Source organism: Cyprinodon tularosa, unplaced genomic scaffold (genome assembly GCF_016077235.1).
Source record: "Cyprinodon tularosa strain WSP-4 unplaced genomic scaffold, ASM1607723v1 ctg30, whole genome shotgun sequence".
NCBI classification, from domain to species: Eukaryota; Metazoa; Chordata; class Actinopteri; order Cyprinodontiformes; family Cyprinodontidae; genus Cyprinodon; species Cyprinodon tularosa.
The window spans coordinates 983311-1010537 of record NW_024039008.1 but is presented as its reverse complement, the minus strand read 5'-3'; the positions used below and the strand labels follow the sequence as shown (position 1 = coordinate 1010537).

Sequence of the window (27227 nt, the reverse complement as noted above, 5' to 3'; positions counted from 1 at the left end):
GTCTGCTGTTTGACATCATTTCTCATTATGTAAATCTGCAGACAAAGTAACATTAGGTTATCTTATTGCATCTATTATTGTTTTGAATCATTTTGCAGGTTCAGGCCTGGCAGGACATACAGATGATATCATGATGCATCTTTGCAAAAAAAGCTCAAGACACTTGAAAAAGGCGTGCTTCACAAGGGCTTGGCATGATGAAGATGTGGCTGTTCTGTGGCTTTAGAAAACCTCCAAGAACACTCAGACCTTTTGGGGTAAACTCCAAGAAAACTTTAAAAGTCCTGAGGTCCTAAGATGCTTTAAATAAAATGTAAAACGTATTTGTTTCAAGTTGCTTTTGATTGTTTTATTTAAGCTTTTAACTGCCTGTACCTCCGCAACATCTATAAAGGGGAGTATAACCCTGAGGTTATCAACAGCCACATTCTGACTGTTTTTTATCTCCTTACTATCACATTGTATGACAAAAATGTGTCCTAATTGTTTTTTGTTTGTTTTAGAGACATTTACCTGTCTGTGTGTTGGAGGGGACTGCTAGTTGACATTGAGGTCATGGAGCCAAAGATCCTTTGACAGGAGGTGGGAGTGACTGGAACGTCAGATTGGAACAGCTCTCTGTCTTTGGAGCCCCCAGAATGGTTCATGCCATCCAGGAAACTTCTCGATTCTGAGCAAAGGAGAAACAGAAAGTAGTATTAACTTAACACAAACAGAAAACTGTTTTACATACGTTAGTAACCTACCTTTGTTTGAACTTTAATCAGAAACAATAAAAACCTACTTGCTGTGTTTTACAGAACAAAGTTCTACCACATAAGATTACTCAATTTGTGATATTAGCAGTACAGTAAATGTGTTGTTATAATAAACTATAAAACACATCTACTTTTAAATGTACAACTGAATTCACCAGATAGGGGTCCAAAGCTACACCTTTGCTGGAAGCAGAAATTTAACTAGTGCAATGCTTTCAGGACATACATGCAAACACAACATCCTGAATGTGTCATTCAGCAAACACACAGAAGGGCCTCCTCAAGCTAAAGAACAGGGCTATGCAGCAGCATGAGTCATGGAGAAAACAGTCAGTCATTATAAAGACCTTGCTGTGAAGCCCGCTGAGTCTCTCACTTCACTCCCTTGTCCCTCCTCTTTTCTGTTTCACACGCGGCATTACTTTGAGTGGATTTTATAAAGAGACATGATGAATGCAAAGAATGCCATACAAAAAAAAAATGCAAATTAAAATGAATCATGTAAAGTAGATCTAAATAGATTATTCTGTAGATAATCAGTTTTCAAGGTTTGGTGTCCTGCAACTTTCCACACAGCTGGTTAAATAGTGAGGTCAATAAAGGGGCAAAGCATGCAATGTGTAATGCAGAGTTCCTCAATTTTATTCCTCATGGTTCAGTGTACTGCACCTTTCAGATGTGCCACTCCTTCCACATACCTGAGTTAAATAATCAGGTTATTAGCAGGATTTTGCAGACCTTCACTGCATGCCAAGCAGGTTTTTCAGGCATTTCATTTAGGTGTATGGGAAGCAGGGATGCATCTATACGTTTCTGGGCACCAAACATGGTGGCCTAGAATTGAAGAACCCTGGAGTAGAAGATATTCAGCTGTTTGATTCAAGCTGGTCGAAACAGAGACACATATAAAGATCGCAGGACAATTAAAGGACTGGAGTTTGACCCTTTAATGTCTATTTACCATGTATGGTTCTACTATTTACATTTTGTGGGAGGGGGGTACATTCAGGAAGGAGCAAAGTGTTCCATATGTTTTATCTATTATAGATTTATTTATCTATTATCTATACTGATTACTCAAACCCCTTTACACCCTTATTAGCATTACATTACATTATATAAACATTCAAATACATTCAAATACTGGATCAAAAACTATACCATTACCACCACTGTAGTATTCTGAGGAAATATCAGTTACTTACCTGGAACAATCTTATCAAGTTCAAAAACATCTGTTTAATTTATAAAATCAGACATGGTTTAGCACCACCTCCACTATGTGACTTTGTACAGTTCAGATCCAGTGAGATTAGGGTAACCAGAGGGGCAGTGAGGGAAGACTGCATCATCCCCCAGAGAAAAACAGCCTTTGGTCAGGCTGTCTTCTCCGTAAGAGCATCTCAGCAATGGAACACAGTGCCAGAAACCATCAGAAACTCTTTGTCATTCTCTTCAATCAAAAAGAATGCAATAAAATGGCTTGTAGAGAGCCGAATTTGAGGGCACTAAGGTTTTCTGTGTGTATTTAAATAATTTTACAATTTATTTTTAATCATTTTACATGAATTTTATTTCTTAACCATAATGTTTTTTATGTAATTGGTATCGTAATTTAATCTTGTGATTTTATACTTGTGTTTATTTTTAAGGTTGCCTTTTTAATATCTGGCTGGGGGACTACCGATGAAAATTAGCACTCCTTAGCTAACTCGGGTATATTTACATTGTTTTAATGTTGATTAATGTACACTCTCCCCTTTCAAATAAACAATAAATGTAATGTAAATTAGCCTAATTGTAATCATAATCATTCACACATTATTACACAATTATAGAGATCGGTAGGCATCATGGGGCTGAATATGGCTAGGGTTACATCAATATGTGACAAAAGGGTATTTTAATCAGGCCCACAACTTTTGGGTTGCATATGGACCACTCTTTTTTCTTGTTACAGCAGATGTTTGGATGGAGACTGTAAAACATGGGATGCCTTATTAGTTTTAGGCTAACTGCTAATTTAAGTTGAAAGACAGCAGGAAGGCCAAATAATAATAATAATAAACTGCATCCTCCCTTTTTTATATCCAGTTGGCAGCAAATGTTTGTAACTGAGTTAATGACTAAATATCTCCACTGGAAAATGCTTGATAGACTAAAATTTAAATCAGGTCAAACCTGCTCTCCTTACCCACTTGGAGATGCAAGAGGCAATTGCTTTTAAAAGAAGAAATCTCTAACAGTAGCTGACTCGTGTCAGCTGACAATATATTATCAGTTTTATTTCTGAAACACTGGACTACTATGTCCCTGTGGTGGACTTGCAACCTGTTTAGAGTTTAAGCTGCCTTCTGTTCGTAGATATTTTGAGACAGGAACGAACGCAACACTTGATTTTACTATCAAGCGAGACTGTAAAAAAGTTGTGGATTCACTTAATCATTTTAATTGGTTTCAACACTGTTCATATTAACTTTTTTGAACTTTTAACTGTTTTTAAGGGCATTCCTTTATCATGCAAAGAGTGGTAATTATTGTATAGCACAATATCAATAGTTTATTGATGACAAATGGCGCTTTTATTAAAATACTGGGACTTGAAATTAAAAAGTTCATATCAAGTTTACATGAATGTCTTGAGAGATCACACGGCATATAGTTTTAACACAACTTGGAAAGTTGTTTCTGTTAATGCTTAAAGGAAACAAACACAAAACTAAATGGGAGAGAGCATCAGGATTTTTCAAACATTCCCACAGTCTCTGATACTTTTCTCTCTCTTGGGATGACTCCTGGAGAGCAGCTGAACTTCATCTCTCTCTGTGTTCTCATGCATCACTTTCTAAAGTTCCAAATCTACGAAACCTGCTGCCTCACTGGTGAAAAAATAAATTCCATCATATATCAGCAAGTTGAAAATCTGAAGAGCAAGTGTTTTATGTTTAATTACAACTGATGTACAGAGAAATGAACAAAGCGACGCAAATCTAAAACATGCCAAAGTAGCTAATGCCTACGTTTTTGCTTTATTAAAGGATAAAGCATGCTAGAATTGCACAATGTTAACTAAACATACAAAATATATGGAAAAACAAAAATTTGTGTGGTCACATTTCATGAACAGCAACCTTTTTCAGTAAACAGTGAAAAGGAGCACAAAGCTGAACCTCAACTGCAGAGCCCCATGAGTTAAAATTGTAAGTTTTATTGAAAAACAGATTGCAGCCAAGGATTACAGTAAGAAAGCTTGTTATGACACATTTCTACTCTAATTCATGTACATCGGTGCATGCTGTAATTGTCATTGAATATCTAAACTGTTAATGTGACACCTAAATAGCCATGTTTTAAGTCACAATACAACACAGAGATTAGATGAACTGTACAAAATAAGCCCTGTAGTTTTCAATCAAATAATCTATTCTAGGTGCATTTTGTTGGCTCTGAGGTTGTGTTCTGTATATTCTAATATATTAGCATTTATATTGCACTCCATTAGTATTTGTTGTTGATTTGTTTAAAAAATTGTATAGGGATTATGATGTACAGGTGCTGGTCATAAAATTAGAATATCATGAAAAAGTAGATTGATTTCAGTAATTCCATTTAAAAAGTGAAACTTGTATATTATATTCATACATTACATACAAACTCATATATTTCAGATGTTTATTTTGTTTAATTTTGATGATTACAAATGACAACAAATGAAAATCTCAAATTCATCATATCAGAAAATTAGAATATTACTGAAGACCAATAAAAACAAAGGATTTATAGAAATGTTGGCCAACTGAAAAGTATGAACATGAAAAGTATGAGCATGTACAGCACTCAGTATTTAGTTGGGCCTCCTTTGGCCTGTATTACTGCAGCAATGCGGCGTGGCATGGAGTCGATCAGTCTGTGGCACTGCTCAGGTGTTATGATAGCCCAGGTTGCTCTAATAGTGGCTTTTAGCTCTTCTGAATTGTTGGGTCTGGTGTATTGCATCTTCTTCTTCACAATACCCCATAGATTTTCTATGGGGTTAAGGTCAGGAGAGTTTGCTGGCCAATTAAGAACAGGGATACCATGGTCCTTCAACCAGGTACTGGTAGCTTTGGCACTGTGTGCAGGTGCCAAGTCCTGTTGGAAAATGAAATCTGCATCTCCAAAAAGTTGGTCAGCTGCAGGAAGCATGAAGTGCTCTAAAACTTCCTGGTATGTGGCTGCGTTGACCCTGGACCTCAGAAAACACAATGGACCAACACCAGCAGATGACGTGGCACCCCAAACCATCACTGACTGTGGAAACTTTACACTGGACTTCAAGCAACGTGGATGAAGTGCCTCTCTTCTTTTCCTCCAGACTCTGGGACCTTGATTTCCAAAGGAAATGCAAAATTTACTTTCATCAGAGAACATGACTTTGGACCACTCACCAGCAGTCCAGTCCTGTTTCTCTTTAGCCCAGGCAAGACGCTTCTGACGCTGTCTGTGGTTCAAGAGTGGCTTGACACAAGGAATGCGACAGCAGAAACCCATGTCTTTCATACGTCTGTGTGTGGTGGTTCTTGAAGCACTCACTCCAGCTGCAGTCCACTCTTTGTGAATCTCCCCCACATTTTTGAATGGGTTTTGTTTCACAATCCTCTCCAGGGTGCGGTTATCTCTCTTGCTTGTACACTTTTTTCGACCACATCTTTTCCTTCCCTTCGCCTCTCTATTAATGTGCTTGGACACTGAGCTCTGTGAACAGCCAGCCTCTTTAGCGATGACCTTTTGTGTCTTGCCCTCCTTGTGCAAGGTGTCGATGGTCGTCTTTTGGACAACTGTCAAGTCAGCAGTCTTCCCCATGATTGTGTAGCCTATAGAACTAGACTGAAAGACCATTTAAAGGCTTTTGCAGGTGGTTTGAGTTAATTAGCTGATTAGAGTGTGGCACCAGGGGCCATCAATTTTGAACCTTTTCACAATATTCTAATTTTCTGATATGATGAATTTGAGATTTTCATTTGTTGTCATTTGTAATCATCAAAATTAAACAAAATAAACATCTGAAATATATGAGTTTGTATGTAATGTATGAATATAATATACAAGTTTCACTTTTTAAATTGAATTACTGAAATCAATCTACTTTTTCATGATATTCTAATTTTATGACCAGCACCTGTATACTACTAAACTTCCTGCAACCGGTATACAATAATAGAAAACTTTCAAAACAGGAAAGCATAATTGAAGGAAAGGAAAATAAAATTCAACAACTAGTATTAAACCTGCCCTGACTGATGCTCTAAAGAAGCTTAAAATAATGTGGGATGAAAGCAGCAAACGGCAGCTGCAGAGAATTGAGTGTGCAGGAGTTAGTCTGTGACCAACTTGTTTCAGAAGGATCATATCTGCTAAAGAGAAGGGATTAAAATACAAAATATTAAACAAAGAATGAAACAGATTAAAATGGGTTCTATTTTAGTTTGGGTCTCACTTATAGTTAAGGTTATCAATTTGCCCCTATAACAAATAACAGTGTCATTTTTTTGTATTGTTTTTTTTTTTTTTTTGCTTTATTTCAAAGATAACCACTTGGTGGCACTTTGAGGTTATTTTTTAAACAATGAAACAATCTTCACAACCCTCATACAGCATAGCTCTAAAAACAACTCATTGTTTTACATTTTCCCTAAATAGAACATGAGACCAATTTTTTTCTTTCAGCTAAATAATTTAAGAAAAGCCTACTTGGCTGAAACAAAACACCAATTGTGCTTTTTTTATGTGGATTCATATTCCAACCAATAAATATGAACCCAGGGTTCTGATTAGACTAATAAAATGATCAGTTATGATCGGACAGGGCAGATGATCTGGAGCATACACTCAATTATAAACAGTTTGAGGAGAAGTTGAGAATTGTTGACAAACACTTATGAAATTAGTTAGTTCTTTCAATATATATCGATGCATGCCTTAAGCTTCCTAAGTCTTTCAGGTTATGGTGGCATATTAAAACATACTTTAGTGGACCTTTGATGGGTAAAAAAAGAAAAGACTATAATTGAGCAGTGCAAAATGCATTATTTTGTTTATTCCTTAAATAGATTCTAAAGAATTGTATAATTTTCTTTCTACTTTATGCACTTTATGTTATAACATCCATCCATTTTCAGACACGCTTAATCCCAAGTGGGGTCACGAGGGGTGCTGGTGCCTATCTCCAGTTGTCTAGAGGCGGGGTACACCCTGGAAAGGTCGCCAGTCCATCGCAGGGCAACACAGAGACAAACAGAACAAACAACCATTTACACTCACACCTAAGGGGACTTTAGAGAAGCCTATTAACAGTCATGCTTTTTGGACTGTGGGAGTAAGCCGGAGTACCCAGCGAGAACCCACGCATGCTCAGGGAGAACATGTAAACTAAATGCAGATTCTCGGGCAGGGAATCAAACCCAAAATCTTCTTGCTGCAAGGCAGCAGTGCTATCCACTGCGCCACTGAGCAGCCCATGTTATAACATATCAAATGAATTAAAGTCAATAAATACTTTAAGGCAATTTTATGCCTACATTTATACATGGACTAACCAAAAAAGTGGATAAGTTTTTACTCTTCAAGAAATTACAAAACTGACACACCAGCTTTAGCTGTTCTGTATTTACAGTTATTTTAACCCAATATTCAGAATAAAACAGTTTCACATCCACTCCAGTGGCCCAGCAGTAAACCTGCACTGGTTTCTTCAGCATGAGAGAGCACAAAGCCTCTTCAGTTTACGGACAAACTGTGAAAAAAACTTTTCCAGATGGCACTGACCCATGTGGGCACGTCTGCCAACCACCAGCAGCAACAGCCCAACCCACAACACATGCACATACTTTCTGCATCGCAGAAAGATGGTTACATAGCTTGAACTACAAAGGGGCAAAAAACTTCAGGCTTACCATGAAGATAGTTACTGTTTAACAAAGAGACATTTTATTCCTTGATCTTCGCATTTGATCATACTTCTTTTAAGAACAGAATTACATTTACTAACCCAATAATACACAAGTAATCATGCTGGGCAAACAGCATACATACCACAGGAATGTAAGCACAAGCATTTGGTCTTTGCTCTAGCATAAACAGAGGCTCGACCTAGGCCATTATGGCCATATTACAGCTGTTCAGATCTGTAACATTAAGAAAAAAAAACGTCATTGTAACTGAAAGAGGAGGGAAACAGTGGAAGATCCCTAGAGAAAGTTTAAATATCAATTTCCTCCCCGCTTTTAAAGCACCCTTTAAATGCCTTTCAAAGTAATTTGTTATTGTTGTGTAACCAGTGTTGAATCTTTACAAAGATCATACACTTATTTATTCAAGAATTCCAGTTACTCAATAATGGTCATTTTTACTCAGCTCCAGAAGAAAAATATAAAACTGTCAGAGCAGTGTAGGCAGGACAAATCGACTCATGTGGCTTCATTTATGAAAAACCACCAAACATGGCTCATATAAAGCAACTGTTATTGCTCTAAGATCAACACAATCATATATTTATCATTTTGTTAGACTTCTACTGTAACTGTAATTTAAAAGAAAACAACATAAACTCTTCAGTACTTTATTTCAATGACAAGGAGGCGTCATACAAATGTAATATAAATGATAGTACTATTGTCTATGTCTATCTATCCAGTTCAGAAATTCGGTAGTCAGATTCTCCTCCTCTGGAAATTTCCACCTCAAATCTTACTTAAACCGTTTTATGAACCAGCCTCTTGGGAAAAAAAATAACTTCTTGGACACTTTTATTTATCAAAATCAGCTAAAGGTCTCCTACTAATTGACGCGTCTGCCTTTTGCTTTTCTCCATTAAGAAGGTTGTCTGGGTTCCCATACATTGCATTTTTCTAGGAATAAAGGCATTTGATGCAATGCTTCTACATGCCTGGCTTTAGTTCCTGATGTTTCATGTTGAACAAAGATTTTTTTTCTTTTCAGTAGGCATTAGATTTCCTGCAGGCCTGCAAAACTCAAACATCTAAATTACAGCAAATACCATTTCTGAAGGTATCTTAGTATGTATAAATATTTCTTAGAAATCAAATAAGAATAAAGGACAAACTTGAACAAAAAACAAACTAACTACATAATGCTTTGGTTGCATTCTTTTATGGTGTGTGTGTTTGTATTTCAATCTGAAAAACTCACACAGAGAGAAAAGATAATTAGAAGAATTTATTGATAAGAAAGTATAGTCTTTGGCGCTCAGACCTCGGCAGGAACATTCATGCTGAATTAAGCTTAACATGCATGAGTACATGAATGTGAATAGGGATGTTCCCCCCGGCCTGAAACTGGTGGTGGTTTGATCCGAGCTGGTTGACAAGGTGATCTGCTGGGCAGAATTGTGGGACTAGAAGACTGAGGGAGCTGACGCCGGGGCTTCACACAGACTCGGGATATAGAGGTCCTGCTCGGTGATGCAGGTACCGTGAACTGTCCATGATGAGCAAGCATGAAGCGACAGTGGAGAGGAAAAACTCCCCTTTGGGAAGAAACCTCTGGCAGAACCGGGCTCAACATGGTGGTCTTCTGCCGGACCAATGCGATGAGACAAGGGATGGTGACAACTGGGATTAATACTCTCTGATGAGGTTGAGGTGAAGTCATGTAGGATGATTCAGCTGCGATGGCGGAGAAGGGGATGGAGGTGGGTGAATGTCGTCTGAATCGAAATCCGACATTGCGATTGAAGGATAGCGGGCTGGGATGAGGATTTGAAAGTTTATAAAGTGGAAGCAGGACGCTGATTGGGCTTCGTGGTGGAGTAGTTCGAAGCTGATTGGCTCGCTTCAGAGACGGATCAGCTTCTGATTGATAGAGGTAAGTCAGAGTTTCTTCAATTGAACTTCCGCTAGAGCAAGACATCAACTCACTGATCCGTACCACCCGGATTAGCAGCATGGACATTGGGATGTCATTTGGACTAGAGAAATGTGGTCGGATGGTGACGATGGTGAAGAGAGGGAAGGTAGTCCACACAGAGGGGTCTCACTCCCAGAAGGGAGCAGACATTGAGGACGGTTACAAGTACCTCACAATCCCACAAGCAAATGGTAACCTGGAAGAGGTGACAAGGAAAGCGGCTACGGCCAAATACCTCCAATGAGTGAGGCAGTACCTAAGGAGCCAGCTCAATGGCAAGAAAAAGTCTCGGGCAATAAATAGCTACAATCAGATTCCCTGCAGGAATAATAAGCTGGCCAAAGAAGGAGGTACAGGCCATAGATGTTAAGACACGAAAGCTCCTAACCATGAAAGGAGGGTACCACCCCAAATCCAGCACCCTGAGACTGTACGCCAGCCATAAGGATGGAGGCCAAGGACAAGTGAGAGTGAGAGCCACTATCCTGGATGAAACATCCAAGATCCATACGTACATCAAGGACACGGCTCTAACCGATGAAGTGATCAGTGATTGTCTCAGACAATGGGGAATAAAAGATGAAGTGCCAGAGGTTCCGTCATGGAAGGATAAGCCCCTACATGGGATGTACCACGGATACATAATCGAGATGGCAGATATCAGGAAATCCTACCAATGGCTATACAAAGCCGGACTGAAGGACAGCACAGAGACACGCATCATGGCTGCACAGGAGCAGGCCCTAAGCACCAGAGCAATAGAGGCCCAGATCAACCGCACAAGACAAGACCCCAGGTGCAGACTGTGCAAAGATGCCCCTGAGACAATCCAGCACATAACTGCAGGTTCTAAGATGCTAGCAGGGAAAGGAAGGAAGGAAGGAAGTTGATAACCTAAATTATAAGGAAGGAAGGAAGGAAGGAAGGAAGGAAGGAAGGAAGGAAGGAAGGAAGGAAGGAAGGAAGGAAGGAAGGAAGGAAGGAAGGAAGGAAGGAAGGAAGGAAGGAAGGAAGGAAGGAAGGAAGGAAGGAAGGAACCAGAACATGCACATCTGTTAACCTAATGGAGGCGGATAACTTGAAATTATTGCAAAATCTGATGTACAGAAAGGCAGAAATTGGTCAGATTATTTCATTTTCTTCATTTTAGTCAGAGAGACTCAATATGCTCATGACTGAATTAAGAAACTAAAAACTCTAATCACATGTGGAAAAAATTACAGCTGTAAAACAAATGTGCCAAAAGAGAAAAAAACTTACACTGAGTATTGGCTATGAGCTACACAGATTCATTGGAAAAAATATTTTGGCCTACATTCTCTATAAATAGCTTTAAACTATTTAAATACAAAATAAGAAATTAAAACCTTAAAATGAAAATAAAAGATGTGCTTTTTTACCATCTGTAAAAATACCTAGAGTAGCTCATTTTAAAATATTGTTGCTTTTATTAACTCTGACATCTCTCAGTAGCTCTCCCCACACTAAGCACCCCAATGAAAACAATAAGGATTTTTTTCAAAGCAATCAAGTTCAGTAGAGCAGAAATAAAAAGGGGGAAATGGCCCCTTCTTTGTTAACCACAAATACATCAGCACACGATGGAGGCCAAAATAAGCCTTTTACAGGATGAGATCATGACTGAAGCAGTGGAACAAACCACCTCATCCTCACAGAAAATGTGATATTTCAAACAGGCTGCAAAGCTGAGCAAAATGGTTTACAAGTGAACACAAACAGACTACAAGGAGAGCTTTTTAAAAAGACAGTCTATGTTTGTAAAAGATATACCAGATGTCTGTGTACCTCATTATTTTCATCTTACTCCATGAAGTTTTACATAGACAAACAGTACAGAAAAGAGCAATGAATACAGAAAGCAGAGATTCTAATTATAGACTATAGAGATAGACTTAAAAATTAGGCACTTCAAACTTTTTTATCCTTTATCAGTCATGTGGGCATGTATACCTACCAAAAGATGCAGTCATGATGGTGACAGTCCCAGGAGTTATGTCCTGATATTCCAGTTATTTTTAAAACTTCCAGTGTCTCTCACCTTCCTGTTGCTCTTTCTGATGCCTACTGAAGTAATTCTCCCTTTTTACCAGAAACCCACTTTTCCTTCTTCAGCCTTTTAAAAGTTGGTCAGATCTCGACTTACAGGAGAAATCTGAATGTTTTGAGGGGGGGACATTTCTTTTCATCCCTTAGATGAGCACCCCGTTTGTTCTTGCCTTGTTGTGACGCCACTCGACTTCTGGGTTTGTATGGAGGGAGGGACAGAAATAGGGAGGCAGGGAGGAGGTGTATGGAATTTCTTCCTCCTCCTTCTTCCCTCTATCCCTCCCTCTGTTTTACCAACCATTGAGCATTGTTCATGTCGGGTCACTGCAAAAGCTTTCCCCCAATCAGAGTGGATTCCAGTGAGGTCAGAGGTGACATGCGGCCTTTTATGGAGTAGCGAAAGCGATAGGAGGTGGTGGGTTTTGAAGGGCTTCAAAAAGGCTTCTCTGTCCAGGCATGTGTGTCCACTCCCACCATCTGCTTGCCACCAGCACAGGGGACAAAGGCATGCAGACACTTTGACACTGACTCCAGCCATGCCTCTTGTTTTTCATGTCATAGATTATAGCGAGGAGCCGTTGATGCATTGAGTGATGTTGCATTTGCTTTAGTTTCAGTCAAAGTATGTGGTTCATTTCAAGCTTGGGTTACAGGAAATGAGCTGACATGGATGTCAGCATTTTGAATCTCTCCTAACAGTTATACATATATTTGGATTTATCTTTCTGGAGCAATACTAGCATCACTTGGAATAGACAGTAGAAGTTGGAGAAGCAAGCAGAAAAAGAGCATGTCTTCTGAGGTTACATTTAATATTCTAGCCCTCATATGACACATATCCCTAGTTTATGTGGGGTCTTCATTCACCTTTTCATGCACAAATAAAGACAAGAAAAAATCCTAAAAGAAGTTAGTTTTTTTTTGTTTTTTATGAAATAGCTGTAAGAGAACATTTCTTGTGGTAAACACATGCTAAATAGTAGGTATATTAATACTTTATGGTGAATTACTTTCTAAAGCAAAATAAAAGGTTTTCCAACTTGACATACCTAACCTCCCCAAATGTACCATGTATTGGGAGGTAATGTCAACACTATTTCATTATGGTTTCCTAAGGACAATAAATATTTTAGTTTCTTGGTGATTTTAGAGACCGAAGGATTCATTTTTGTTCCATTTTGGAACTTTATCTTTAAGGGATTATAACTCATGGATATTAGTATTCCCCCCTCCTTTGCCTGGCACTCTTCTTCTAATTTACATGAACTCGGTGATGTTCAGTCTTTCCATCAAGTGGAGGAGATTAAGTATCCAAATGTCATGTTCATGAGTAATGGTAGAATGGATTGGGGCTTCATCAGCAGGAATGCAGGCATTGATCAGGTACGTGATGGTAAACAAAGAGCTCAGCTGAAAAAGGAAGTTCTTGATTTACTAACATGCTTATAATACTGTACATTCCAACCTTCATCCCAGGGCATGAAATGTAGCCCATGACTGAGAGAACAATTTCCCTGATAAAAACTTGCCAAATTATCTGATGCCTGTGAGGCTAAAATATGGAATAAATGGTTAACGTCCAAAAGCACTATAAACAACATTCAATCATTCCCACACATACTGATAGACTAGAAAATCCCTTTATTGTCCAAAATTGGGAAATTTTGGTCATACTTATTTAGGGAAGGCGGTGAAAAATTTTAAATATATTTTTTACAAATTCAGTCATAGATTTCTGTTTTACTCTGTAGAGTATATGTTTTTATGCAATATGAATTATACTAACTCCTTTTTACCACCTACATTCATGCATTAATCACTGAACAGACATATGGTTGTTGTCTTGGGGTGTTAATCAGAGCACCCCAAGCATTGCAGCTAAATATTCAGTCAAGTACCATTGCTATGGCAAATTGATGAATTAATGGCCAATCAGAGTCAAACAATTTAATGGTCTTGGGGTGCTGAAAAATATTGCTCTCTAAGTAAAAAATACAGCGAGACTTAAGTTTTACACGGGCGTGGTTAATCAGAGGAATGATGGCAAACTAAGGTGCAACAGCTTTCACCAAATTTGGTGAGATTATTATTTATCTACCCATTTCTCCAAAAGGAAAATGGCAGAGAAAGTTAGGGCCAATGAGTTGGGACCAGACAAGCTTGACCTTAACATAAGCCATTAGACTGAAGAGGAAAAATAAAGTCTACAATCTGAGATTTTGGTTTGAACACAAGTCTTGGTTGAGAGGCTGTGGAATGGCCAATGCACTTTTCTGTTTCCCTTGTATTCTTTTTAAAAGAGAAAAATAGGATTTGGCATAGAAATAGTCTGGACAGACTGATTTAAAGCACCTCTAAGAACTCCTCAAAAAGCATGAACGATCAAGAGTTCCGATGACGCTGCATTCATGTCTTCATTCATCTTCATTCCTTGTAGCTGGAAGGAATGAAGACGGATGAAGAAATGAATGACTGCTAAGTGTCATCTTGTTTAAGGATGATTTGTTGTTGAGACTATTTCAGTAGAGGGTATTGTGCAAAAGTCTGGTAGTTTATGTCAGGGGTCGGAAACCCAAACTGCTCAAAGAGCGATATTGGACCAAAAAAACAAAAAAAAAAAACTGTCCGGAGCAGCAAAAATGTAAAAGACTTCTATTAGCCTCGTATGGCAACACGGGCTCTAAGTGTGTTATCTCACTATAGAAAAGGGCTATGTGGGGTTAAATATATAATAATAAGCATTCCTGATTAAATGTTTATCCTGGAGCAAATGTCACATAGTAGCTCTCACCACGCGCCGCTTCACCGCCCTTCACGTTACGGTTTAAGTTTTGTTGCATTGAGGAAATTATAAAAACACAATAAAGGAACCTTTCTATGGTGTCAGGATCTGGGACTTTGCCGGGCGCCGTGGATCCAAGCCTGGGGAGCTGATGCTCAACGCTCAGCTGATTCTCATCAGCTCATGATTAAGGAGGCTTCCTATTTAAGCTGTGTGTGAACTCCTCTCTGTGCTGGATCGTTTGTTTTTTAGCTGTGCCACCATGCCTGTCTGAGCGCTGATCCTGTGATTCCTCTGGTTTTCCAATAAATATTGGACTTTTATCCTCCCTCTGTGTCTGTGAGTCTGCATATGGGCTAGTGAAACCAACGTATCATGACATATGGTAGTCATGCTTCTGTTGGGAGGAGATGATTGAGTAATGAGGAACCAAGCAGGAACTGCGTCCATCAGAGCAGCTTTCTCTAACCCTGAAATCCCACATCCTCCATCACCTGCGTTCCTTGGTGTGATTTATATTTTTAGGATTTGGGGAAAATGTAAGAAAGTTCACATCCCTGCTTCAGAGCGCTGCCTGTTTGATCTGTGGACGGTTTTCCATCCTTGCAAAAAAACTAGCAGCTTGGAGATGTCTAATTTATCCAGAAGTTCTGCACTCGCACTTTTTCTCTCCCTCCCAGCTTAGTGGTCAGCTGCATATTTAGCTTACCTTTCCCTGGAAATGCCTTTCCAAATTTTTGTTTTTATGACAACCTCTCATTACAAAGCAAAAATGCAGGCAATCCTTCCACAGTGATGATGAAAGCAAATTATGCGGTTCATTCTTTGAATCCTCTGTTCAAATCAGCTATCTTCCTTTTTTTTCCCTTATGGAATCCACGGTCCGAGACACACCTGCAGCTTTGTTTGCCTGGCACCGCGCCACGCTGGTTGCAAGTTATGACCAGTGATCTCTATGGCTATGACGCAAATCATTGTTTAAATATATTTATTAAACAAATGTTTACAGCATTGGAAAACATAATTAATTCTTGTTTGACCTCCTGCACACCATATAAAAAAAAAATTTGATTTTCATAAATTTTTGAAAAAGCCGCGGGTTGCCGACCTCCGGTTTATGTAAACCTGCACAAGCTATAAGTGAAGTTTTTCCGGCCTACTGAAGTTTGAGTAATACTGACTCAGTTTTCTTCAGATTTTTTCATATTTATATTTTGATTTAAAACTGACCACCTATTTCTCCTATCCCTTTTTTTGTGAGATAGATAGATAGATAGATAGATAGATAGATAGATAGATAGATAGATAGATAGATAGATAGATAGATAGATAGATAGATAGATAGATAGATAGATAGATAGATAGATAGATAGATAGATAGATAGATAGATAGATAGATAGATAGATAGATAGATAGATAGATAGATAGATAGATAGATAGATAGATAGATAGATAGATAGATAGATAGATAGATAGATAGATAGATAGATAGATAGATAGATAGATAGATAGATAGATAGATAGATAGATAGATAGATAGATAGATAGATAGATAGATAGATAGATAGATAGATAGATAGATAGATAGATAGATAGATAGATAGATAGATAGATAGATAGATAGATAGATAGATAGATAGATAGATAGATAGATAGATAGATAGATAGATAGATAGATAGATAGATAGATAGATAGATAGATAGATAGATAGATAGATAGATAGATAGATAGATAGATAGATAGATAGATAGATAGATAGATAGATAGATAGATAGATAGATAGATAGATAGATAGATAGATAGATGTTTGTCACACTGGAAAGATGGACTGATGGTGAACTGTCTGATGACAAGGCAGAGTTAGGACTTTAAGTTAAAAAAAATAAATGTGATATTTTTTCATACTTTTGTTTTCATCAAGGTAAAGTTTTACATCCAAACATCCTTAAGTAAAGAAATTGTGATCATAACTACTAACAAATGTATCCCATTCAGATATAGTTTAATCATACCTAATTTTGAAATAACTTGGCAGAAACGTTTGTTTTGTTTAAAAGTTGTTTATAATGTTTAAAGATTCACTGTCATTTCCACAGAGGCAGGATGCTTGGCTGGGTTGATTGTGTTGTTTTATTTTTCCACTCTGCAGCCTCACAGCCTCGATTCTGTCAGTGAGCCCCAGGACAGCTGTGGCTACAATGTAGCATGCCACTATCAGAGTGTGTGAATAGGTAGAATGACTGAATGTACTGTGAAGTGCTTTGCTCAAGTCTCCCATTTCAGATATTCAGATGTTTTTAACAACACCTGATTTCTATCAAAGGATAGGAGCGAAGCGATGGCTGCTCTCTCTGCTCTCCCTGCTTGGAATTTACTGCTGGCCACTTCACCACTCTTACCCATACGGTTGGCAGGAGATACTAACTGTATCCATCACTCCTTGCAGGCAGCAGACATCGCGTTCAGTCGAAATGCACGATAAAGGAAACCTCACAAACCAAAATAACCCTCAAAATAACAACAATCTTCCACTTTACTTTGGCTCTGTGGAAAGATTTGCTTCCCCTTGGAACATCATTTCACCTTTCACAGTAAGAGACGTTACACTCAGAAATAATTTCACATCCTTTGTGTTAAAAATTAGAACTTCTTCCTAAGAACACCTGAAGCGAGCACAGAGAGCCCCGAAACTCTAAACAGGGTCTTTCCTAAAATAGAATCTGTTCAACTTTGCTTAATAATCAATACTGAGATGACGTTTACAATTCCAGAGATATATAAAGCAGCTTGTGCAAACAATCATGTTTATTACACCTAGTCTCTAAGAAAAAAAGAAGCATTTTTGGTTGACGTATGGATAATCGAGAGGCTCAGAAATACTACAACATAAATATTACTACACCTTTGCACTTGAAGTTTTCAGGGTCCTGCAGCTACATCTCATTCATTATGGACAGCTATTCTAACCATCTGAAGAAGCCCATGCTGAGTCTCAGACTTTCTCCTGACCTTTGACCAGTTAAGTTCAGACACTCAAGAATTTGCCTCGGAGAACCATCTGCCTTCGCTAAACCTCAGCAAGAAGCCTCATCTACATTCTTTCCATTTCACTCTACTTCCTCTGGCTGAGAGCTTCTGTATATCACTGTTTATTTTGATGTGACCGTAAGTACACAACGGAAATTCAGTTATATAACATTTCAGAGCGGCATTTTGCTTTTATGTATACAGGAAAGTACACAAGTACAGCTGGGTTACAGTTTTTGTGTGATTTACAAAAGCTTTGTGTATAAGAATGATATTATTAAAACGTATATGATAAAAAGCTAAAAGTCCAATTTCCCAAGTCAGTGTTTAGCCTGGTAACCGGCTGTTGTTTATCATTTACAAAGTGAAGAGAAAGAAATTACAGAGACCTTCATTGACTTCTAAGATACGTGTCTTGGACACTTTGTTAGATACATCTCTTCAATTGCTAGTTAATACTGACAGGGAATTAGCCAATCATGCACTGCATATTAATAGATATCTAATTGTGGTAAAGACTACTTGATGAAGTTCAAAGTGCTAATCTACTAGGATTTTCCAAACTAACCTTACTGGCTTACAGATAATGGGCCTTTTACAACAACATTTCCATATTCTAGTCATAAATTTCTCTTACTTTTTCCCCAAACCCTATAATGCCAAATGTATCATATTTGATACATACGGTTTCTGAAATATTTTGTGTCTGACACCTTTTGCATAATTTAATGGTAAAAACTTTGCTCAAAATCCTATTGTACACAATTAGATATACCTAATAACAGAGGGCAGAAGACTACACAAAAAATAATCTTGACTTATCGCATAGTAATAAATTATTAATATCAAAAATGTATTTCTGTTTTTTCTTTTTCCATATTTTGTTAAAAGGCCAAATAAGGACTTCAAACCAAAAAAAAGTAATTTTCTGTTTTGTTTTATTCTTGGATTGGGCTTTAAAGGGCTAACAGATCAAATTCAAAAAAAGTTTTTATCTTCCGTAAATTATTGTAAACTATCCTGATAAACCTGATGCAGTCCACCTGTGTTTCAAGTGAGAACACGTTCATGAGAACTGCAAATCTGCATAAATACCGCCCCTAATAGTTCTCTATAAGGCTACGACTTCCCACACTCGTTTGAATGAACATCTGCATGATCACTCATTGAGTTGGTTTCGAAGACAAAAAACCCTACTGGTTCAGAGATTGAGGTTCTGCTGACAGAGCTGAGCAGCGGACTTAAAGGACCAGTAAAAGCCAAACAGTGGGGAACAAATCACAAGGGCTGTAAATGACGTGGTTAACCTGTTAAGGAAGTAAAAATAAAAGATAGACATAAAATGATAGTAAAAATTATTTTATCCAAAAACAGTTAATGTAAACTACTACGGGAGGCAAGAGGTGTAGAATATGATGTAAATGCTTAATATCAGTTCGCAATCAACCAATGCAACACAACACAACATTCTGAAAAATCTCCTCTTTATACACACAGACACCTTTACTGCACATCTCTACACCAAAACTGTCATCCCCTTCATTCCACTCTCCATCACTTTTAAAGAATGCATCAATGAGCTGATAAATGGAGAAGGGCTTCGAAACTCAAAAATAATAAAATAAAACAACTTGCAGGTAGGGCTGTCAAAGTTAACAGTCAAGTGTACTCTACAAAAATCCTTTTATCAGCAGTAATTCTTTTTGTTGCCAAATTGATGCACATGCTTCCATACTTTTTGTAACTTGTCTGCATTGTAGCTTTCTTAAAAAGTCCAGTAGACAGGTCCAATCTTTCTGTCCCCTGTCCACCTCTCCAGCTTGTTTCACTCAGACACGCTGTGGGCGCCCCTTTAAGAGGCACCAACAGATGGTCTGTGCATCTTGAGAGGTATGCAGAGAGCACAGAAACGGGATGAACCTTTGGAGTTTTTAACAGTTATTGACAAAGTGTCATCATATACTGTAATATCATTTAACATGCAGTTATACCATTCGGAAGCCACACTAAATTTAATTAAACAAATCAAAAATATAAAAAAATGATAAAGAAGAAACAAAGACTTTAAAAATTATCCCATGTTTGGTTTGTTACATCTGTATTAATTAAAAAGATATTTACTTTGAACAGCAATATCATTGCATTATATAAGTTTTTACTGAAGAATATTTGTAAAATAGCCTTTTATTTGTCCCTTTAAAACTAAAACATAGTTTGATAAGCAGACTGACACCTCAGTAGTTGAGCTCCCACACATCTATAAGCCTGTAGCCTATATTTCCGAATTAACTTAAGGGCAGAAGTTCAAGTCCACTTTGTATGGGTAGATGGAAGTGGACATCCATACAAATAAGAGCAGGTTGCTGCATTAATTGATTGATTAATTGTACATTAACTGATATGACAAGTTACAGGCGCTTATGAGGTTTAGCAATTTTTCACATTCATCATTAAGTTTCATAATTAATGTGAAGGTAAACATTTAGGATACTGTTTAAATATCATATCCTAATATTTTATTAAACATGTTGACCTTACCTGAAAGAAGGACCTTACACTCTTCTAGATACAGCTAAAAATGCAAACAATATATGGGCAACACATAAGTACTAAGAAATTTGCTGATCATATAGTCTGCTACTATCGCCCGATAATTGTACTTTTTTTTGTTGTTAACTTGTCATGTTAAAGCTAAGAAAAACTACAGGTTCAACTTGAAGAGTTTATACAAACTAAAACACAACAATTATTGAGGTCTACTTTCCACCTGCAAATTAAAATATAATATATCTGTCTAACTACAATTAAAGCAACCAAAACCATTAAAATATAAACAATGTTTTATTCCTTTGAGTATATGTGTTGAAACACAAAAATGATGCTTTAACCAACTAAGAAACTATCTATCTAACTAACTAACTTTTTTCTTGCTTAATTGTTAAGGATTCTTTTTAAATAGCTTTACTTTTGATTTGCAGATTCTGTGATTAAAATTGAAAGTCATGGAAACATTTTTAAAAAACATAATATTCGGGCATTTGAGTTTTTCTTTAAACTCGCTTTAAACCACAACCAGACAAGAAAAACTTTACACTAATTTTCTCATCTCAAAATGTCAGCAAAACAAAAAGTTATTACTGCTTATGATGGCATTATTTGTTGGATTTATTATATAAAAATTATTACAAAAATACATTTAGAAAATGTTTTTACAGCTGACATATTAAGGCATTGACCTCTTTAACAAATTTTTGGCTTAACGCTCAAATTGTGCTAAACACACAGAAAGAAAATCAAGCTCAGCTAGAATAAAAGAGCTTTTTGTCTTTTCTTCTTAGACATAAAGCCTTAGGACAATTTATTTTACTTATAAATAAAATGCTGATTATTCAAATGGATAATCTCACTCCGGTCTAGACACAGCAAATTGTTTCCCAGCCTGCTGTTTGCATTTAATGTGGGAAACAGGAAACTGTAGTCTGACCCACAAAGTTTCAGTAACCAAAAGACATTTTATGCCTTTTGTTCAACAGGGAGAGAAAATCATGTGCTTTTTTGTTAACTCTTTCATCAACTCTCCCTCCATCCTGCCGCCCCTTTGCTCTGTCAACATGTTTACAATAAACAGGCAGAACTCCCCTTTAAAGGGGCAAAAAACACACAAAAAATATTACTGTCATAATAAGTAAATTGCATAACAGTTAACATAAATACATACAGATAGTAAGAGCAAAAAAAGCAACAATGACTGAAATCAGATATGATCCTAGGCCTCTGAAAGACAATCGTGTTTTTGAGGCTGCACTGAATTCCTGCTGCAGCTGTGAGGTACATATCTTCTGAGGCAGGATGTTCAAACAACAACAGACCCTACCCTCTCCTCCTGTACCCTCCTAGAACAGGACATGAGTGGACATCCTGTCAGCAGAGGTCTTTTCCTCTGTAAGCTATTATTAGCAGAAATCAGGGTTCAGTTTACTCTGCTGGGCCCTAATAAGGTGTCATATCTCATTTATGAAATTTATAATAATTTCTACTCTTAATAACTAGCAATAAGCTAGCCTCTGAATTACTTAAAGCAAAGGGACATGTGCACAGGTTCAACCAACAGCAACAAACTCCAGAAAAGGAATGTTATTTTAGAATATTTAGCAAAAAAACAGTCCAACCTGCTCCTGCTTCTTGATTATCTAAAATCAGACATCTAAATGTTGAGATACACACCCTTGCTTAAAGGAAGGAAAGAGGATTTTTCTCAGGAATTAAGTGTCCAGATTACTCTAAAATAACTTATTTGATGGATGACATGATGGGGCCTATAAAATATTAACCAATTCACTTTCCCTACTGTTGAAAGTGGATTTGCTACTTCTTTGTTAATCAAACATTTTGTGTGCTTGCCCCCATGATGCTTACGTAGTAGGCTCCAAGCAAAACTCATAGTTTAGCGGTCCGCCATTATGCAGAATGACAAAGCAATATTCTTTTTTTAAGCTATTTGTTCACTCTTTCTTGTAAACTGCATCATCAATGACCGAAAAGAATCCTGATAAACTGAAAAGAAAGCATTTTTTTAATGTAGTTGAAAAGAGGAGAGAAAGTGGGAGAGAATAGAGTGTGTTCAGGAGATTCTTTTCAGAGATGGCGGACCCTGAGGGAGCAAAAGGGCCTGAAAATGTAAACTTTGTTTGCAAAACTTCTCCTGCACAGTTAATTTACATTTAATTCTGTAATAAGTACTGTATATTTTTTTATTACGAAACATGAAGTGATAATGCCAGCAGAGACCTCTTCTTATTATGGAGATTTCCCGCAGACTAGTTGCATCCTGTCACTTTGCTGCCTCTCTAGTTGAAATACAAAATTAGAGTAGAGAACTTTTGCGAAGCAGGGAGCAAGCACTTCGACACAGCAGTTGGACATATCTTCCACCACAGAATCCTCTTTCCTGCCTTTAAGGTGCCTTGGAAAAAAATATTCATACCCTTGAACTCTTTTCATTTTCGTCCTATAGTAGTACTATACTTTAATGTATTTCACGGAAGACAAAAATTTACATTATATTTGCATAATTGAAAAAATGTTTCTGAACACATTTTTATAATGACATACTGAAAAGTATGACATACATTTGCATTCAGTTTGCTTTTTTCTGATGACTCCATGGTTTAATGCAAACATCACCTGCTCATCAGCTAAAGGAGAGCATCCTGTGACAAACGAACGCAGCTGACAGGTGTGGGAGAAAGTTATGCAGATCTTTAAAGGTGCTGTAGGAGATCTTGGAACAACAGTTCCAGCAAGCTATATTTTTTAACATACACAACCATGCCTCTCCCTTCAGGCCTCCCCTCGAAGCCACGCCTTCAAAACACATGAACGCGCATGCTGTCTGCAGCACAGCTGATCTCGGAGCTGGCAGGGAGACAGACAGCACTGATGATGCAGAGCGCTATGATCACTCCTCTGAGACAGTTTATTAACGCCTAAATTACCTTAAAAACATGTTCGTTTTTATTATCCTGATGCCTGCAGTTTGGATTACGTACATGAAAAACTCCTTCCAACCGGGCCACAGGCTGCTGCTGAATGGGATTCCTAGTGACAATGCGCCGCCGGTGTACGTGGGTCTGAGCGGCTCTTGTAGAAATAATATTTCAAGGAAGGATGGTAATCTGGATGAACTGACTGTACTGTCAATGTTTTCAGGTGGACTTTCTCACTTCAAAATAGATTCAAATTACTTTTTACCCACTGGTCACAGCAAATATAGCTGCCATTATTACAGGCAAAGAAGCTCCACCCAACACGCATCAGACCCACTTTTTCCACCGTGCAGCTGGTGCAGCAGAGATGCTTCAACTGCACATCAGAGCTAAACTTGTACAAGCATCAAAAATGAAGCAGCACACGCATTTTTGCTGCTCTTGCCTCTTTAGGTGTGAATAGGGTGACCAGACATCGCCTTTTTCCCGGACATGTCCTACTTTTCATACCTAAAAAATGTCCAGGGGGAATTTCAAAATCGTCCGGGATTTTGGTCGACTACAGTACAGCAGAACCGAGCCGTGAGCTCCAGGGCTGGGGACAGAGTGACCGGACCTGACCTGTTCATGTGTCAGGTTACTCGGACAGCGGGGAAGGACAAGCAGAAGACCATGATTGACATGTCAGGAACCAATCTTGTACAACGGACCGTCTTTTGTGATTGGTTGTGAGTGGTTGGCATTATTCATTGATTTCTATCTTAGCGGGGACTATTTATTTTAGTTTCACTTCTAGACCTTCTATTTCACTGCTTGCTAAGCTGCTGTGGGGAGATTTTTAAGCCACATAGTAAAAAATGTGTCAGAAAAGTTCTCCTACTACACCTTTAAATCACAGTTGCCAGGAGACCCAGAATGACTTAGGAAGACTTATGGGATGCACAGCTAAGGAGAATCTGCCTACAGTCAAATCTTGCCTTTACAAAAGAGGAGCAAGAAGAAAGAGTGTTAAAAATGCCTAATTTCAAGTTGCCACAAGAGGGACACAGCAAACATTTGGAAAACAATGCTAACTGTGGACTCCATCCAGAACACACCACATCCTGCTGCATAAACACAAATGCTGGTCAGCAAAGGAAGATAAATGAAATAATATACAAGTTAATCCTAGAGAATCATTTTACATCCTGCAAAATTCTTCAGACTGGGTTAACCTTCCAAATGATTGACTGGCCAAAAGATACTTTACATTCAATCTAGTCAACTTTTGAGTTATTTTGTGGGGAAACAATTGCAAAAACGTATGATGTGCAAACACCACTGGCAGCCCCCAATGACCCTGTATGGATTTAGAGGATATAAACGATGGACATATGGATGGACGGACATACCACTCAAAGCACTTTTGCTCTACAGCCACGTTAACCTGGTCCAACACTTTTCTACAGAAATGTTAATTGGTAGGCAACTACTGATTAGGGCCCCGTCCACACGAAGTCAAAACGAACACGAAACGCTGATATTTTCCAAAACGTTTGTCGTAAAGACGGAGACGTAAAATAAATGTGATCGTCCACACGAATGCATGAAAACGCTGCAAAATGTATGCCAGGCCTGTAAGTGGCGCTGTGGTGCCAAAGCAAAAATAAGCGACGAAATGTTGGGCATGCGCACTAATATTTATACATGGTTGCCCTGCGGGTCCATTTTCGTGGTTAAGTCAAATTCAGGTGCTGAACTATGTCGTTGATATTGCTCTGTTCTTCCTGGAGATATTCCAGAAGAAGAAGATTCTGTTGTAAGCCCGACAGCAGGGTGAGTAGCATTAGCAGCAACCATTCAACACAGTACGGCGCCATTGTTGTTGTGATACTGTGTCGCGCATGCGTGTTTAGAGGCGACGCTATGACGCATGCGTGTAAAAAAAAAAAAGCTTAAAGATGGAAACGCGAAAACTGCGTTTCAGAATCTTCCCACTCTGAAGGTTGAATAAAAAAAAGATCGTTTACAGACCCCCGAAACGCCGGCTTCGTGTGGATGAGAGGCTGGTTTGGTTAAAAATTTGTGCGTTTAGGCCAGGGTTCGGCTTCGTGTGGACGGGGCCTAGGAGCACTGCCCAAGGGCACATTGACAGGTTGTGGAAGATGGAATCAAACAATTGCATGTTGAATATCCTCCACACTAAAACACAGCCACTCTGGTTCTGCAAAGCACTGAGCCTGGAAGGTTGAGGGTTTATGTGCAACAAATGGAATTAAAAAAAGGTATGGATCCATTTTTAAAGCACAGTATCTGGCCATACACTAACTTTAAAAAAGTCTACCTTGTGTCCAGCTGTGTTGGTCCCACTGTCTTCCACCACCGAGCTGGGAAATCTCAGAGAAATGTTTCACTGAAAGAAAAGGAAAAAGAGTGATAAGACTTCCGAATGCAGACACACCCACGGCCACAGGGACAATTTTTTTCATAATCTCTTACCATAGGGTGTTTGAGGAGACACTGGGAAAGCTGGAGTCGCTGGGATGAAGTCAGAGCTGTCTACTTGTCCGCGGAAATCCACACTGGTAGTTTTATAGAGCTGACCATGCTTTAAAACGAAAAGTACAGAGAATGAGGTGAGGGGAAACCGAACAGGAGATGTTTCTTTATTAAGTGTTAAGAGGTGACAGCCTCCCCCTCACACACAAGCACACAACAGCAGACATCAGTCTTGTGATCCTTGTGTGGCTGCAATCTGTGTTTTGGTCTAAACACTCGGGCCATTCATGCAACACAGGCTAAATGCTGGGTGAAAGAAAAGTCCAGACTTTCCAAAACGAAAAGGCAGAGAAAGCAAAACAGTCAGTGACACCGAAAGGGGTTCCTTTAGATAACTAAGGTGATGTTTAAAAATAGAGCAATGAACTAGATCCACATTAAATCAAGCTGGTGAAGAGCTTAAAAGGCTTTATAAAAGAAATTCATTTTAACTTTATTTTGTTACCACAAATGATCAGGGAATTGTATTACAGTCAGGAGTCCAGCTGATATTAAACTATCAACTAATTACCCTAAAGGGGTGACAGAAGCTCTTGAGATGTATATTCCTGTTGAGCTAACCAAAGAGACCCATAAAGGCATGTTTGCAGTCATTGCTTTAAAATTGGCTCACATACAGAAAAAATGCATTAAGTATTTCTGCTTGTTTCAAGAAGACAGGATTCAGGACGCCCCAGCGCATTAAGCTCTAGGATTGCCTCTGCTGAAAAGGGACACAAAAAATGAGGTTGGTACCATTGCAGAACTTTCTTAAAAGATGGTCTCAGGTTGATGTGAGACTTGTCTACACAGTGAGGTACAGACACATGAACAAGAACAAGAGAACGGAATCGTTTTAGTCTAAGGGTGGAAACGGAAACCAATGAAAAACTGAAGAATTCTCCTTTTGATTGTTTGGAATATCTCAAGAAGAAAAGGTGAGATTGAGTTTTCAAATTGTTTTTGAGTGGTGCTAACGATGAAGCATGCCCAAGAGCACTAAAATGATTAACAAGAGGGATCCAAACATAATCTGGCAGCAGAGAGAATCTGATTTTGTACAATGAACTGTGTCACAAGCTAAATATGATTATCAGCATTAAAGGATTGGAACACAGACATTTTGGATCCATAGTGAGAAGTGTCAGTATATATATATATTATGAAATACCCAAAGCAGGTGCAAAAAGACAGCCACAAACTAAGATTGACTTAGACTTCTTTCTAGACCAGAATGGGTTATCATCAGTCAGATTCAGTCTAACAATCTTAATGGTCTTTCATCATCATATAAAAACATAATCACCACTGAAGCATTACAAATAGTATTGCCTTTGTGTCATTCCAAAAACCTTAATTCAAAGCTAAAGGCTTAGCTGTAATCTCTTCAAAAATTATTTAAAAACATTTTTTTAATTTTATTTTTTTGTTTCTTTTGCAGCTACAGGTAGGCCACTTTTATCTGCAGTTGTTAACAAAAATGTATTAAGGTTATGTTTCTTCAGGGCCAAAATTTGTTCAGAAGAAGCTGAGATAAAGTTAAAATATCTCATTAACCCAGCATGTTTCCTGATATATTAATTTGCCTAACTTTGCACCATATTTAATGTGTAATGGCTGCAAAAATACATAGAACTTGCCAGTAAACACATTTGTTTTTTTCAACACTGCAAAATATACATTA

General features: G+C 38.1%; 1 protein-coding gene across 1 annotated transcript in view; it reads right to left on the bottom strand.

The window, feature by feature from the left end:
• si:ch211-191a24.3 (tensin-3) overlaps positions 1–27227 on the bottom strand; it is a 63153-nt gene that overhangs the window by 10319 nt on the left and 25607 nt on the right. Inside the window, exons 15-17 of the mRNA XM_038291654.1 lie at positions 25505–25613; positions 25350–25418; positions 514–670 (exon numbers count right to left, since the gene is read on the bottom strand). Of these exons, the coding sequence (XP_038147582.1) occupies positions 514–670; positions 25350–25418; positions 25505–25613 (335 nt within the window). The remainder of the gene's footprint in view (positions 1–513; positions 671–25349; positions 25419–25504; positions 25614–27227) is intronic.